This window comes from Physeter macrocephalus, chromosome 16, assembly GCF_002837175.3.
Source record: "Physeter macrocephalus isolate SW-GA chromosome 16, ASM283717v5, whole genome shotgun sequence".
Classification (NCBI taxonomy): domain Eukaryota; kingdom Metazoa; phylum Chordata; class Mammalia; order Artiodactyla; family Physeteridae; genus Physeter; species Physeter macrocephalus.
Window position 1 is genome coordinate 56,850,192 of NC_041229.1, and position 14,931 is coordinate 56,865,122.

The 14,931-nt window shown below is 38.7% G+C and overlaps 1 protein-coding gene across 1 annotated transcript in view; it reads right to left on the reverse strand.

The window, feature by feature from the left end:
* UVRAG (UV radiation resistance associated) overlaps nucleotides 1-14,931 on the reverse strand; it is a 379,149-nt gene that overhangs the window by 16,703 nt on the left and 347,515 nt on the right. Inside the window, 1 exon segment of the mRNA XM_055091530.1 lies at nucleotides 9,284-9,375. Coding sequence (XP_054947505.1) covers nucleotides 9,284-9,375 — 92 coding nt within the window.

Sequence of the window (14,931 nt, forward strand, 5' to 3'; positions counted from 1 at the left end):
GCCCGCATACCCCAAAAAAAAAAAAAAAAAAAAAAAAAAAAAAAAAAATTCCATGTATAAAGCAGGAAAGATGGTTTTGAAATCCTGCTTTTATCATGTCTTATTCTGAGAAAACAAAACCAAAAAATTCAAGGAAGACAAACACTATGGGCAAACATATGTTTTAAGCCAACTCATGTGCTTCCCTTAGCTTTCTTGTTTCTTAACCAATGGTGTTGAAACATATAATCATTTTTGTTTCCTTTGGTCTTAAAGTTTTTAAATTCTTCACAAAGTTTTATGACTCTTATGAGTTTCCTACATCTCTGAAGTAAATGGGGTAAAATAAGCAACAAAGAATGTCTTCACCAGACCTACCTGTCCTGATTTTGCAGTGTTATTTTTCTAGTACTCTGGATTTGTCTTTGATGGGCTTTCCTGGAGAAGGTAATAGGTGTTAGAAATTCAGTGGCAGAGAGACAGGAGGGCTGGGGAAGGGCAGAGAAGGAAAAGAATGACCACTAACTAATAAGAGGCAGCCTGGTATGATAAAAAGAACATGCAACTAGGAGTCAAACAACCTGGGTTTCTGGTCCCAGTTCCATCACTTATTATCATGTGATCTTGGCAAATCACTTCATATTTCTAAGTCTCAGTTTTCTGACCTGTAATATAGTGATCATCATCCTTGCCCTGTCTCCTTCACAGGGTTGTCAGAAGCTTAAATAAAAACATGGAAAATTCTGCAAATAAGAAACTTTTATTTTACATAACTTCCAACTAGAGGTGAGAGTTACCTAAGAAGGTAGGTACCAAAAAAAGTAGGTAGGCAAATAGATTTTTAGGGTACTTATCTCTAAGGCTTCAGAAGGGTCATATAAAGGACTTGGGGAAAAGTGGAAGGGAGATGGTGAATATTCTGTACCACTAATGTACAAGGCAGCATGAGCCATTATTAAAAATGTGACCAAGAACCATGTTCTATATCTATCTGTAAGGAGAAGACTGTAGATTTTAAGGGAAAAACAAAATACCTATAATAAAGAATGGATTTAATTTTTAAAACAGAGATAATAACTATGATTCACTTATCCATTACATATTTATAATACTTACCATTTATTGAGTACTACTGTGTGCCAGGAAGTATGCTAAGTGTTTACGTATTTAATCTTTATATCAACTTTATCAGGTAGGCACTATTATCTCCATTTTACAGATAAATTTAAGCTGAGAGCTTAAACTTGCCTGAAGTCACAGAGACAGTGAGTGGCGGAGTTGGTATTCAAACCCATAGTCTTTACATGCTCTTTACAACTGGGCAACAGCTCCCTACTCTGGCCTACACCCCAATCTTCACACACCCCAATTCTCCTTGTGCTCCAGGTCCACTAAATGCCATCTCCTTAGTGAAGGCTTGTCCAATTCTCAACCACACCCCTCACACCAGGAAGTAAATGACATCCTCAGAATGTTCCAAATAACTTATCCACCTTTCTTCAGTACTCATACTTTCTGCTGTCTATTACATATTGTTTGTTCCTATTTCATTGCCTGCTCATTGCTGCTCAAAAGCCTAGTGGGTAAGACTTGGTGGAGAAGTGAACCTAAGCTACTGAGGGAGGATGTGTTATCTCTGCACCTGCTGACTGAGTGAGAGAATGAATGAGGTAGGACATGAACTGGATCTTGAAGTGAGAGCGACGTTTGAAGAGGGCAGAGGCAAAAGCAGGCGATTCTAGGTGGTGGGAACTTGTCTGAGAAAAGAACTGAGGTCAGAAACGAGTGGGGCATGTCTCAAGGTCAGGTGAGCTGGCGTGAGAGACGGTGGAGGTGCTGTCCCGGGACCCGCATGTGGGGTCCCGTCGCACAGCCCATTCACAGCAACACAGCACATAATCTCTTCCTCTCAGTTCTAAACTTATCATCTCACTGGCAGCCATCAAGCAGTGCCGTGTGCGTACGTTCTTCCCTGACCATAATTCAGCACGAGCATCAGCTGTGCATGCGCACGTCAACTGGAATCTTGGACCACTTTGTAGTTAGTAGTAAAAGAAAGAAAAAATGCGAGGTTTAAGCGGCATGCTGGTGGCTTTTAACCAAAATATTCAAGAGTACAACCTCTGAGCTGAAGTTCTGCTTTTCAAAATTGTGTTGCTTGGCAGTTACAACGAGGTTACTGATCCAAGGATGAGAAAAAGGAGACTTCTTTTGGAAAGGACTAGCATAAAGCGCTGAGAACTGTGCCCCAGGTAACTGCGTTCATGTGGAAAAGGGATAGTTTTAGGATTAAGCAGGTAGATGCTTTGATATTAGATAAGAATTCTGTCATGTGAAAGAAAAAAAAAATCACTTCATTAAAGGAATTTTAATCACATTGTCTTTTCTTTGAAAAACAAAACAAAACAAGCTGTCACATAACTTTGAAGCTTGCCATAGGAGGAATTCAGTGACTGCACTGACCCTCACAGCCAGTTTGAAATCCTCGACACCAAAAGAACATACGGCAACCTGCTTCCACAAGGGACCGATCTGTGAATGGTAACAATCACACAGAAACTGGAAGTGTTTTCTTTTACAAAAGATGTTAAGAGGCTCCCTTAGGAGTGTGAGTTTTTTTACCCTTTGCCCTAAGGAGCACGGGCTTGGGAGGTAATTCCTCAGTTCATGGCTGCTCTCAGAAATTCTGAGGTTTCCTCTGAGGCTAAAAGTGTTTGTTCCAGCTTTGTTTAGATTTGTAACCTCCAGCCTGGCTTCCGCAGCGGTCTTTACTTGGATTGTAATGTAGCATGCATTTTGTGGTACTCTGCATCTGTCTCAGTAGCCTACTTTTCATTACAGCACCATAAAGTGGTACCTACTACTCATTCAGTGTTAATGTGCTTGGTACAGTGGCTCAAAGGGGCACTACATAATGTGTGAGTTTGGGGCTTAATGGGTTACTACATCAGTGCCAGGAGACCTACACTCCAGTCTTATTGCCACAGGCTCATAGGTCAATCATGCTTGGAAAGTCATTTATTTTTTTTCTTTAAAAAAAAAAATTAATTTATTTTATTTTTGGCTGAGCTGGGTCTTCATTGTTGCACGTGGGCTTTCTCTAGTTGTGGCGAGCGGGGGCTACTCTTCGTTGCAGTGCTTGGGCTTCTCACTGCAGTGGCTTCTCTTGTTGCGGAGCACGGGCTCTAGGCACGTGGGCTTCAGTAGTTGTGGCACGCAGGCTAAGTAGCTGTGGCTCGTGGGCTCTAAAGCGCAGGCTCAGTAGTTGTGGTGCACTTAGTTGCTCTGCGGCATGTGGGATCTTCCCGGACCAGGGCTCGAACCCGTGTCCCCTGCATTGGCAGGCGGATTCTTAACCACTGCACCACCAGGGAAGTCCCTGGAAAGTCATTTAATTTATCTAAACCTCAGAAATGAGAGTTGCTGGAAATGATGGTGTTTTAGGAGGAAAAGGACAGTCAGGTTGCAGTGAGGAAGCATTTGGGGTAAATTGTCTAAAGAGATCACAGAAGAAAGGGAAAGGGATCTGATCTCTAAAGTTCCAGTAATTTGTTGTGATCTTGTTTCTCACTTAAAATATTTACTTTTTTTTTCTAATTTTGTATTTTCAGTTTTGTATTGTTTTCTTGAAAGGGTTCCCAAATTGTATAAGCTCTAAGTACCACAAAACCCAGATTCTCTCTGTTCCTAAAATGAATTTGCACTCTAGCCAAGTGGTCTATTCTTTGCCAGTAAAGCTACTGTGCCTTTTCTAAAACTGTTCCCTCTATATGAAGGGATGGGTGTGGATGGTGGTGGGAGAGAAGCAAGAGGGAGAGCACATTCTAGACAGAAGGACAGTGAGCATGACGAGTCAGAAAAGAGCTTTTTCATGCTAAGAGGAGGTCAGTATAGGACTATACATGAGAGGAGGGGGAGAGGCAGGTGGTCGGGAGACCACAGAAAAGGGATTGAATTTTACTCTAGCCGCTGAGGGAGTGATTAAGATATAGCTAAAATTTTAAAAAGTCACTCTGGCTGCTGCGGAGAATGAACAGAGGTGGGACAAGAGTGAAATTAGGGAGACAAGCTGGACTGGTGCAGTGTCTGGGTAAGAGCAGGTGGTGACTTGGACTGCGGTGGTGGCAGCAGAGATGGTGGGAAGTACACTTGGTGGGTAGAGATGACATGGTTTGCTGATGAACTAGACTGGCTCAGGTAGGAGTGAAGCAAAGAAGGAAATCAAGGATGTTTCTCTGGTTTGAGCAACTGGGTAGACAGGGTGTCATTTGCTGAGCTGAAGAAGCCTGGTGAAGGACAGTTTTAGATGTTGAGGCTGAGGTGCCTGTGATACTCCAAGGGGAGGTGTCAAGCAGGTCTCTGACTACAGAGTTTGCAGGAGAGGTTTATGCTGAAAACATAACTTGGAGGGTCATAGCATATAGATGGTTTTCAAAATGGGGGCAGTGGATGAGCTCACATGAGAAGAAAGAGAGAGAAAAGGAGAATACTATGGAGATCTCCATATTTAATGATCAAGAAAAGGAGGACAAACAGGAAAAACAGGCAGGAAAAAGTGCAGCTGAAAGGAGGAAAACCAGGGGAGGGTAGTATTGTGGAAGCCAAGAAAGGAGAATGTTTCAAGAAGGCAGGAATGGCCAGCAAGGCCAAATGCCACTAAATACAGACTAGTAGGATAAGGATGGAAAAGTGGCCGCTGGGTTTGGCAACATAGTTCTAGACACCTACCTAGATAAGAGGAATTTCAGTATACTGATAGAACTGAAATCAGACTGGAGTATGTTAAGGAGGAACTGGAAAAACGGAACATAAATAGACTCATACTCATCATAAAAATTAAGTCAGTAGCTAAAAATCTATACTTTCCCTCTCAACAAATGAGAAATACTAGGTTTTTCAGACCTTCAAGATATAGATAATTCCTATCTTACATAAACTGTTCCTGAGAACAGAAAAGAATAATAGAAAAGAAGGGAAAGAGCCTCAATTTATTTTATGAGGCTGTTACAACCTTCTTACCAAAATCAGGCAAAGATTATTATATGAGAAAGAAAAAATTATAGGCTAGCCTCATCTCATTTACAGAGGCAGATATACTAAAAATATTAGCAAATCATGGAATCTAATTTTAAAAATGATATAAATGAACATATTTACAAAACATAGACTCAAAAACCAACTAATGGTTACCAAAGGAGAAATATGGTGGGGGAGAGATAAATTAGGAGGTTGGGATTAACAAACACATACTACTATATATAAAATAGATAATCAACAAGGACCTACTGTATAGCACAGGGAACTCTACTCAATATTCTGTAATAACCTATATGGGAAAAGCATCTGAAAAAGAATGAATATATGTATATGTATAACTGAATCACTATGCTGTACTCCTGAAACTAACACAGCATTGTAAATCAACTATATGCCAATAAAATTTTAAAAAAAAAGATATGATCTATATAGCTATACCTGTATCTATAATGGAATACTACACAGCCATAAAAAAGAATGAGATAATGCCATTCGCAGCAACATGGATGGACCTAGAGATTATCATACTAAGTGAAGTAAGAAAAAGACAAATACCATATGACATCACTTATATGTAGAATGTGACATATGACACAAATGAACTTATCTATGAAACAGACTCACAGATGTAGAGAACAAACTTGTGGTTGCCAAGGGGGATGGGGGTAAGGGAGGGATGGATTGGGAGTTTGGGATTAGCAGATGCAAACTATTACACAGAATGGATAAGCAACAAGGTCCTACTGTATAGCACAGGGAACTATATTCAACATCCTGTGTGATAAACCATAATGGAAAAGAATATGAAAAATAATGTATATATATGTATAACTGAATCACTTTGCTGTAAAGCAGAAACTAACACAACACTGTAAATCAACTATACTGCAATAAAATAAGTTTTTAAAAAAATAAAAAAGTAAATCAGCAAATTGAATCCAACAATATACAAAAAATAATTCATCACAACCAAGCAGATTACAGCCCAGGAGGCAAAGATGACTTAACATCAGAAAATGTATTACTAGTTATTAACACAATAAAGAAGAATATAGTGTTATCTCAATAAACATAATAAGCATTTTATAAAATCCAAAATATACACATTCATGATTTTAAAAAAAGCAACTCTTAGTGAACTGGGAATAGAAAGAAACTTCCTTTTGCTAATAAATAATATCTATCCAAACTTGCAATAAATATAATACTTAATGGTGAAAAGAAGCATTCTCTTTAAAGTCAGGAATAAGACAAGGATATCCACTATTGCTGCTCCTCTTCCATAATAAAACAAAGGAAAAGAAAAAGTAATAAAAGTTGTAAAAATAGGAAGAAACAACACCATCATTCACTAAAAAAATATGATCGTACCCACAGAAAAATCTGAGAGAATCTAAGATAAACCATTGTAATTAACGTTAGCAAGGCTGCTGGATACATTCTCAAAATACAAAAATCAGTAGTATTCCTGTATACTAGCCACAAAAAAGTTGGATGTTGTAATAAAAAAATTTATAACAGCAACCAAAATGGTAAGCTACCTAGGACTAAGTATCTAATAAAAGATGTGTAAGATCTTTATGAAGAAAATTTTAAAACTTCACTGAGGTATGTTTAAAAAACAGAAAGAAAGCATATAAAGAGACACCATGTTCACAGTTAGAAAGACTCAATATCATAAAGCTGTCAAATCACTCAGATAGAGTTCATAAGTCCAGAAAAGCCAAAAGAGTTTTGAAGAAGGATCGTAAGTAGAAGCCTCAACCGACCAGATATCAAGAAAGTTGGGGAAGTCTTCCTTTTCCCTTGCTATGAAGGAACATGATTTAAGAGTAACACTCCTGGACTCTCTCCATCCTCCCGCTCGCTCTTAGAGGAGGAGGGCCTTTTCTAATCAGTGAATTTAGAGGGAAAAATAAAACTTGGTTATTCTTGGCTTAGCCCCATCTGGGTTCTTGCAGGAGTCACCTGACAGCCCTCTACAGTATAGTTAAGGGCCTGCCTCTGTGGGGAAAGCCTGAGGTTCTCCAGTTCACATTGTGATTGCAAGAGTAAGTTTAATTTTGAGTGATGTCTTTGCAAGCCCTTTTATTATAGATCTAAAGCCATTTGGAAAATGCAGCTTTATCAGTAATAAAACTGACATTCTGATTCCTATTAGTCTGTCTCTTGTATCTCCTCTCTCAAGTGGTTCCAAATGTCAGGGGGAAGAGAGGTGCTCAAACCTCAATAAGACTTATAGCAATTACACTTTATATTAATTAAAAATGTGGTACTAGCCTATAGATAGACAATAAAATGATGAAGCAGAATAGGGAGCCTGGAAACAGATCTGTGTGTAAGTGAACTTGATGTATGAAAGAGACGGCTTATCAACAGTGGACCAAAGATAGAGTCTTCAATAAATGACACTGGGACAATTTGCTGTCTGTACTGAACAAGATTCATTTTAGTTGATTAATCAGGTGGTGCTGTAAGTTGCCTCTTTTTTTGATCATTTTAAGTTATTTACCATTTGTGTTATAAAACCTTTCATGAATTATATACCTTGTTTCCAACTAGATCACAAATCCCTTGAAGGTAGGGCCTGAGCCTTATACTTCTTGTTACCTCCAGAGTACCTATCATGGAACTTTACACTGACAATGTTAAATACGTGCCTGCTAGCTCACTTTTAAAATTATTATTATCATTACTATTATTGTTTTACATTAAAACTCAGTTCCTAGACCTCATTCCTCAGGGCATACAGGACCATATCAACACGAATTTTTTATAATTATTTTGATATTCTGAGTAGAATTTTTTAAACAATTGTGTATTTGCTTAACAGAAGTCCTATCTAAAGTCAGACATCCAGGATTTGCATTTTGAAGATCATGAGACGAAAACAGAAAACGTCAAAGGTAAATCACAGATGTCACTTTCTTGTTACCTCAAGGCCTATCTGATGGCACAGAAGAAACTGAAACTATTCTAATACTTTCCTCCCCACGAATTATTTTTCCACCTACATTCTCACCACAAACCAGTGAGATGAGCAGAGCAGGGATTATAGATGAGGAAATTACATTTCAGAGTGGTACGAGTTTAAATTCACACAGCAAATCAGAAAATTGAAGTGTCAAGGTTATACAGATAACTTATTTATTTGAGGGGTTTTTTTTGTTTTTGTTTTTTTTTTTTTTTTTTTTGGTACGTGGGCCTCTCACTGTTGTGGCCTCTCCCATTGCGGAGCACAGGCTCCGGACACGCAGGCTCAGCGGCCATGGCCACGGGCCCAGCCGCTCCGCGGCATGTGGGATCTTCCCGGACCGGGGCACGAAACCGTGTCCCCTGCATCGGCAGGCGGGCTCTCAACCACTGCGCCACCAGGGAAGCCCTATTTGAGGTTTTTAAAATAGGTTGTTAAACTGTGATAAAGGTTGAACAATTTGGCTTGAATAAAGGAATCTCAAAACTTAAAAAAAAAAAAATTCACATAGCAAATCAGAAAAAGATCTGGGATCAGAAGCCAGTGCTCTTTAGAAGAAACCATGCTGTTCCCAGTTGTCTACCTCTAAAGGCCTGATTTGAATTCACGTGATTTTGTCATTGCCCATCATCCAAGGATTCAAATTACTAAATGACTTGAGCCAACAGCTTTCCATTTATTTAAGTCAAACGAATCATCTAACGTTTTCTTTGCATCACTTTTCCTCTCCCCTTGTCTTTGGAAGAGGGTCATGTACATCCTGACAAAGCACTTTTAGGCAGCCGCTTGCCCTTACGGCACAATAGGCACTGACATCACATATGAGAAACGTTCCAGTGTGTGTGTGTCTCTTGGTCTCAGACTAGGTCCTGACAGCCTGACCTATTCCTTGTGTGCTTCCTTCCCTTCACTCTCACAACCACCGATCCTGATGCTTATTCTGTCCTTCGCTTGTTCTTTGGCAAAGTCCTGGGGGCTCCATGTCCCCCTTTTACAAATCACATGGCTATCCTCCAGCCTCTGCTTCAGCCAAGCACTCAAGGATTCCTTGTCCCGCCAACCTTCCCATGTCCAAACAATACTCCTTTGAACCCGCCCCCCTTCGTGGGTGCTTTGCCCTCTTAGCCAGACTGGAGCTTAGACCTACACAAGTATGATGGCTGCCTTTCCTTTTCTTCAGATATCTTATTACAGAAGAAAACCCAGAAGGCAGGTGTGGAGCGATGTGGAAGTCAGGCAAGTTTCTCAGGATTATTATCCACATCGCAGTTTCTGGGTATTAAAGGTACTCACCACCTGACCATTAGTCCGAGCTCCATGAAGTTTTTCAGGTTAGGGAGGGTTTGCCTCAAGTCTGGAGTCCCTAGTCCATGTTGATATCTTAGCTGCAAAGGTGGAAAAACAGAATTAAAAGAAATTTTGGCAGATACTAGGCAATGCTTCCCAAACATAATTCACTAAACGAGTCCCCCCTCGCCCCCCCTTTTTAAACGCTGAAAGAGGAAATGTGAGTGTATGATCCCAACATCATCAACCTCACTTTTTGGATGGTGTTTAAAGGTAGCCTCCTTATTTCCTGCTCCCTTGCCCTCTAACATTGGAGAAGACTAAGAACCACCAACTGTGGAATCAGGATATTTCCAAGACCCCTATAGAGTTTGCTAACATCAACTCCAGGGACATATACCATAGAACCAGTATTTCATTTTAGGTACTGAAGGTTGATATTACACACTCTGAGCACATTCGGCCCTTTTTGCACTGACCCTTTTCCCTTTGTAGAATCAAGAATAAGGGTCATGTTGTATCCATCTCGGATCCCCAAGTGTCTGACACAGTGCGAGTGCTCAGTCAATGCTTATTAAACAAATAAACAGCAAGTCACTTTTGACAAAGGCTGTGCTTTATGTTATTTCTCTTGTGCCTCTAACTTTCCTCTTTCTCTAGGACCAGAGTACAAAGCTATAGAGCTAGTATGAGGAAACTATGGCCTGTGGGCAAGATCTGCTCTTAGCTTTACTTATTCCTGCTAGAGGCTGATTTTCTAAAATTATGTGTCCTTCTGTGTGCCTTGGGTAACCTACTAAATGGTTTTCATCTGTCTGTTCCTGTCTCCTCTCACTTTGTCTCTGAAGACCGTTTGCTTCCTTCACTAAACATAATAGAGACCCGAGGTAAGTATATGTGCATATTCATACACACGCTCACACACACAGCATCAAATACTCGGTAAGTATACAACACAGCCCTGTAGAAATGTATTTTTCAAATGACATAATATATATGAAGAAAGGACTCTGTAAACTGCATAGTGATGTACAGATATGAAGGGTCATCTGTATTGAAGTTTTACTTTTCTAGCACCTAATTTAAAAGTGGCTAAGTTAAACTTTTAAATATTTTCCTCTTTTAAAAAATTAAACCATTATCAACAAAAAATCAAAGTAAGTTTTCTTTTGTTTGTATCTAGTACTCTATTGACTTTTCACTTAAGTGTGAGTGAGTGACATTTAACAGAAAGAGTTCACTCTCACTACACTGAACTTTAAAAAGAAACCCCCAAACCCAATCAGGTCTCTTGAATGGTCTGAATACACACATAAAATAAGGAGGTAGAAACATAGAATGTTAAAGCTAAAAGGTGGGCTTCCCTGGTGGTGCAGTGGTTGAGAGTCCGCCTGCCGATGCAGGGGATACGGGTTCGTGCCCTGGTCTGGGAAGATCCCACATGCCGCGGAGCGGCTGCGCCCGTGAGCCATGGCCACTGAGCCTGCGCTTCTGGAGCCTGTGCTCCAAAACGGGAGAGGTCACTGCTAAAAGGTATCTTGAATATTATTTAAGCTAATCCTTTTCTTGTGCAGATGGGAAAACTGAAGCCGAGAAAAAGAGCAAGGAAATTCTCCAAAGCCACATGTTTCAATGGCAAAGATATTATTAGTCAGTCTCCTTTTCACAACCATGCCACTACACCAGCTACCCCAAAGTCTAAGAGGAAAATTGGTTAAAAAAAAACCAAAAAAACAAAATCTTGAGAAGACAAAGGGAAAATATTCTTTTCCTTTTCCAAAGCTAGCTTGGTGACCTAAATCACCTCCTGAGATTTGCTGACCTTGAATTATAAGATCTCCTCCATATTAAATGACATCATTTCTTATATTAATATAAAAGCATTTTTTCCATACATTGATAAAAGTAAAATGGCTGACATCCCAATATGACATTCCTGAATTGTTTCAATAAAAAAGTGAAATTGTTTACACATGGCATGGAAATTTCACCTGTGATTCATACTGAAAAATATTAAATATCAAAAAAATAAAACCACCCCATACTAAAATAACGCTAAGCTATGTGTCCCTGAGCCAGTACGTAGTCAGCTGCCTGCCCCAGGCTCCACAATGGAAGGTGGGTGTTGAATTCTTTTCAGAGACCACAGTGAAAATTTCTCTCCAAGTCTGATTTCAACTAAAAAAGGAAAATGTGGGAATTTCAAGCCTCCATCCAAGTCTTAACTCTTCATTTGTTGTATAGCATTATTACCTTTATCATAGAATCTTGGGATATCTAGCTTAAAGAGATCGTGGAGATTATCTTTTCCAACCTCCATCCTTTCATAAATGAAGAAACTAAGACTCAGAGTAAGACAAGTGTCCTGCCCAAGGTCTCAAAGCTGATAAGGGACAAAGCCAAGGCTAGAACCTCTCAATAACAACTCTGAATTCTTTCTATCATGTCGCCCTCTTAACTTTCAACATACAGAACTAAAATAGAAATTCATACATAATAATATATTAAAATTTTAAAATAAAGTACATGTACTGTTTTAAGTCTAACCTACTGAAAGGCTTACAATGAAAAAGCAGCAGTTCTTTGCTCTTCAGTAGCGACCACTTTTAGTTGTTTCTTCTTTACCTTCATATTTCTAAATAATACACTTATATTAATATTTCTTATTTTTTCCCCCTCGTTTAGACATCATCTACTATGTTCCTGCTATGTAAAATGAGAATTTAGCTCTTTTCTTAGCACATTTTCTCTCCTTATCCCCATACGTTACCTACTGACTTCTTATTAAATATGAGGATTTAACTCTCCACTCTCCCAAATATACTTCTCCTCATCCTCTCAAGATATTCCATTATCTTTTAATATAACATTTTTTGTTAAATCAATATTTAGTGTTTACCTTATACCTACAAAAATACTGTTCACTGCTAAGCCATATAGTATACTATTCCTTTTTTGACCTTTTGTTTGTTTTTCCTGAAGTGATAATTGCCATTTTCCCCACTTGTTGAGTACCTATCTTGTGGATAGTACTACTTGTTGAGTATCCACGTACCTATCACTAGATTTTCCCCCAATTAGGACAAAACCTTAAATCCTTCCCAATCTGATTAAAGACACCATATAATCTATCAAGCCCATTTCCCCCCTTGGAGATTGTTTCATGAAGCACCCTTCTCTCCGCTCCAATCTGAACAGGCTGCTCTCTAGGCTGGTTCCATTGTTACCTTCCTAGAACTTTCTTTCACCATAATCCTGGAAATTTTGTTTACAGTCATCCCCCTGTATCTCCAGGGGATCAGCTCCAGGAGCCCCTGCAGACACCAAACTCTGTGGACGTTTAAGTCCCTCATATAAAATGGTGTTGAATGTACAATGAACATAGTCAACCCTCCACATCCAGGGTTTTGCATCCGTGGATACAGAGGGCCAACTGTACTTCTGTGCTGAGGCTCTTGTTTCCTAGATCTCATCACTTCTTTTTTGATTTACTGCCTCATTTTGGTGGAGCATATTCTATAACAGCTTTCTGGGAAAGGGCCACATGAGAGGTATTTTTTTTTAACACCTTGAATATTTAAAACTACCTTTATTCCATTCTCACACTTGAATGATAGTTTGCTTGCATATAAAATTCAAGACTGAAATGATTTTTCCTTTGGAATTTCTGAAGTATTGTTTCACTGTCATTTAACTTTGCATATGGCAACTGAGAAACCAGATAACATTCTGATTCCTGATCCTTTGTGTGTGAGCTGATTCCTCTCTCTGGAAGCTTTTAGGATTTTATTCTTTAACCTCAGTATTCAGAGATTTCATAGTGATAAGCTTTTGTTTGGGTATTTTTTTCTTCACTGTTTTGATCTCACTTCAGTGAGTCCTTTGTTCTTGTTTTGTTTTGTTTATTTCCTTCCAGTTTTATTGAGATATAACTGATATATGGCTCTGTATAAGTTAAAGGTGTACTGCATAAGGATTTGACTTTACATACATCATGAAATGATTACCACAATAAATTTAGAGAACATCCATCATGTAATATAGACACAAAATTAAAAAAAAATATTTTTTCCTTGTGATGAGAACTCTTAAAATTTACTCTCTTAACTTTCATATATAACACACAACAGTGTTAATTATATTAATCATGGTATACATTACATCCCTAGTGCTTACTTATCTTATAACTGGAAGTTTGTACCTTTTGACTACCTTCACCCAATTCCCACCCTCCCATCTCACCCCTACCTCTAGTAACCAGAAATCTGATCTTTCTATGAGTTCGTTTTTGAAGTATAACTGACCTACAACACTGTGTTAGTTCCTGGTGCAAAACACAGTGATTCGATTATTTCTATACATTACAAAATGATCACCACAATAAGTCTAGTTACCATCTGTCACCATACAAAGATATTACATTATTATTGACTATATTCCCCACACCGTACATCTCATCCTGTGGCTCATCTGTTTTGTAACTGAAAGTCTGTATCTCTTAATTACCCTCACCTATTTCACTCCTTCCCCCACATACTGGCCTTCCTCTGGCAACCACCTGTTTGTTCTTTGTAGCTCTGACTCTTTTTCTGTTTTGTTATGTTTGTTCATTTGTTTTGTTTTTTAGATTCCACATATAAGTGAAATCATATAGTATTTGTCTTTCGCTGTCTTGACTTATTTCACTTAGCATAATACCCTCTAGGTCTATCCATGTTACTGCAAATGGCAAGATTTTGTTCTCTTTTATGGCTGAGTAATATTCCAGTGTATGTGTGTGTGCACGTGCATGTATACCCCACATCATCTTTATCCATTCATCTACTGATGGGCACTTAGGTTGCCTCCATATCTTGGCTATTGTGAATAATGCAGCAATGAACATAGGGGTGCATACATCTTTTCAAATTAGTGTTTTTGTTTTCTTTGGAAAAATACCAGACTTGGAATTGCTGGATTGTGTGGTAGTTCTATTTTTCATTTTTTGAAGAGCCTCCATACTGTTTTCCATAGTGGTTGTACCAACAATGCACAAGGGTTCCCTTTCTCCACATCCTTGTCAACACTTGTTATTTCTTGTCTTTTTCACAATAGCCATTCTGACAGGTGTGAGATGATATCTCATTGTGGTTTGGATTTGCATTTCCCTGGTGGTTAGTGATGTTGAGCATCTTTTCATGTGTCTATGGGCCATCTCTGTGTCTTCTTTGGGAAAACGTCTATTCAGGTCCTCTGTCCATTTTTTAATCTGGTTGGTTGTTTTTCTGATGTTGAGTTGTCTGAGTTCTTTGTATATTTTGGATACTAACTCCTTATCAGATATATCACTTGCAAATATCTTCTCCCATTCAGTAGGTGCCTTTTCATTTTGTTGATAGTTTCCTTTGTTGTGCAGAATATTTTTAGTCTGATGTAGTCCCATTTGTTTATTTTGCTTTTGTTTACCTTGCTAGTGAGTCCTTTCAGTATAAAACCCTTATCCTCTAATTCCGATTATTTTCTATTATCATTATTATTGGTTTTTTTTTTTTTTGTCTCCTCCTTCTCCATTTTCTGTTACTTTTGGGTTTCTTTCTTTCTTTTTCTGTTTGTTTCAGACTTAAAAAAAAAATAGAGGGCTTCCCTGGTGGCGCAGTGGTTGAGAGTCTGCCTGC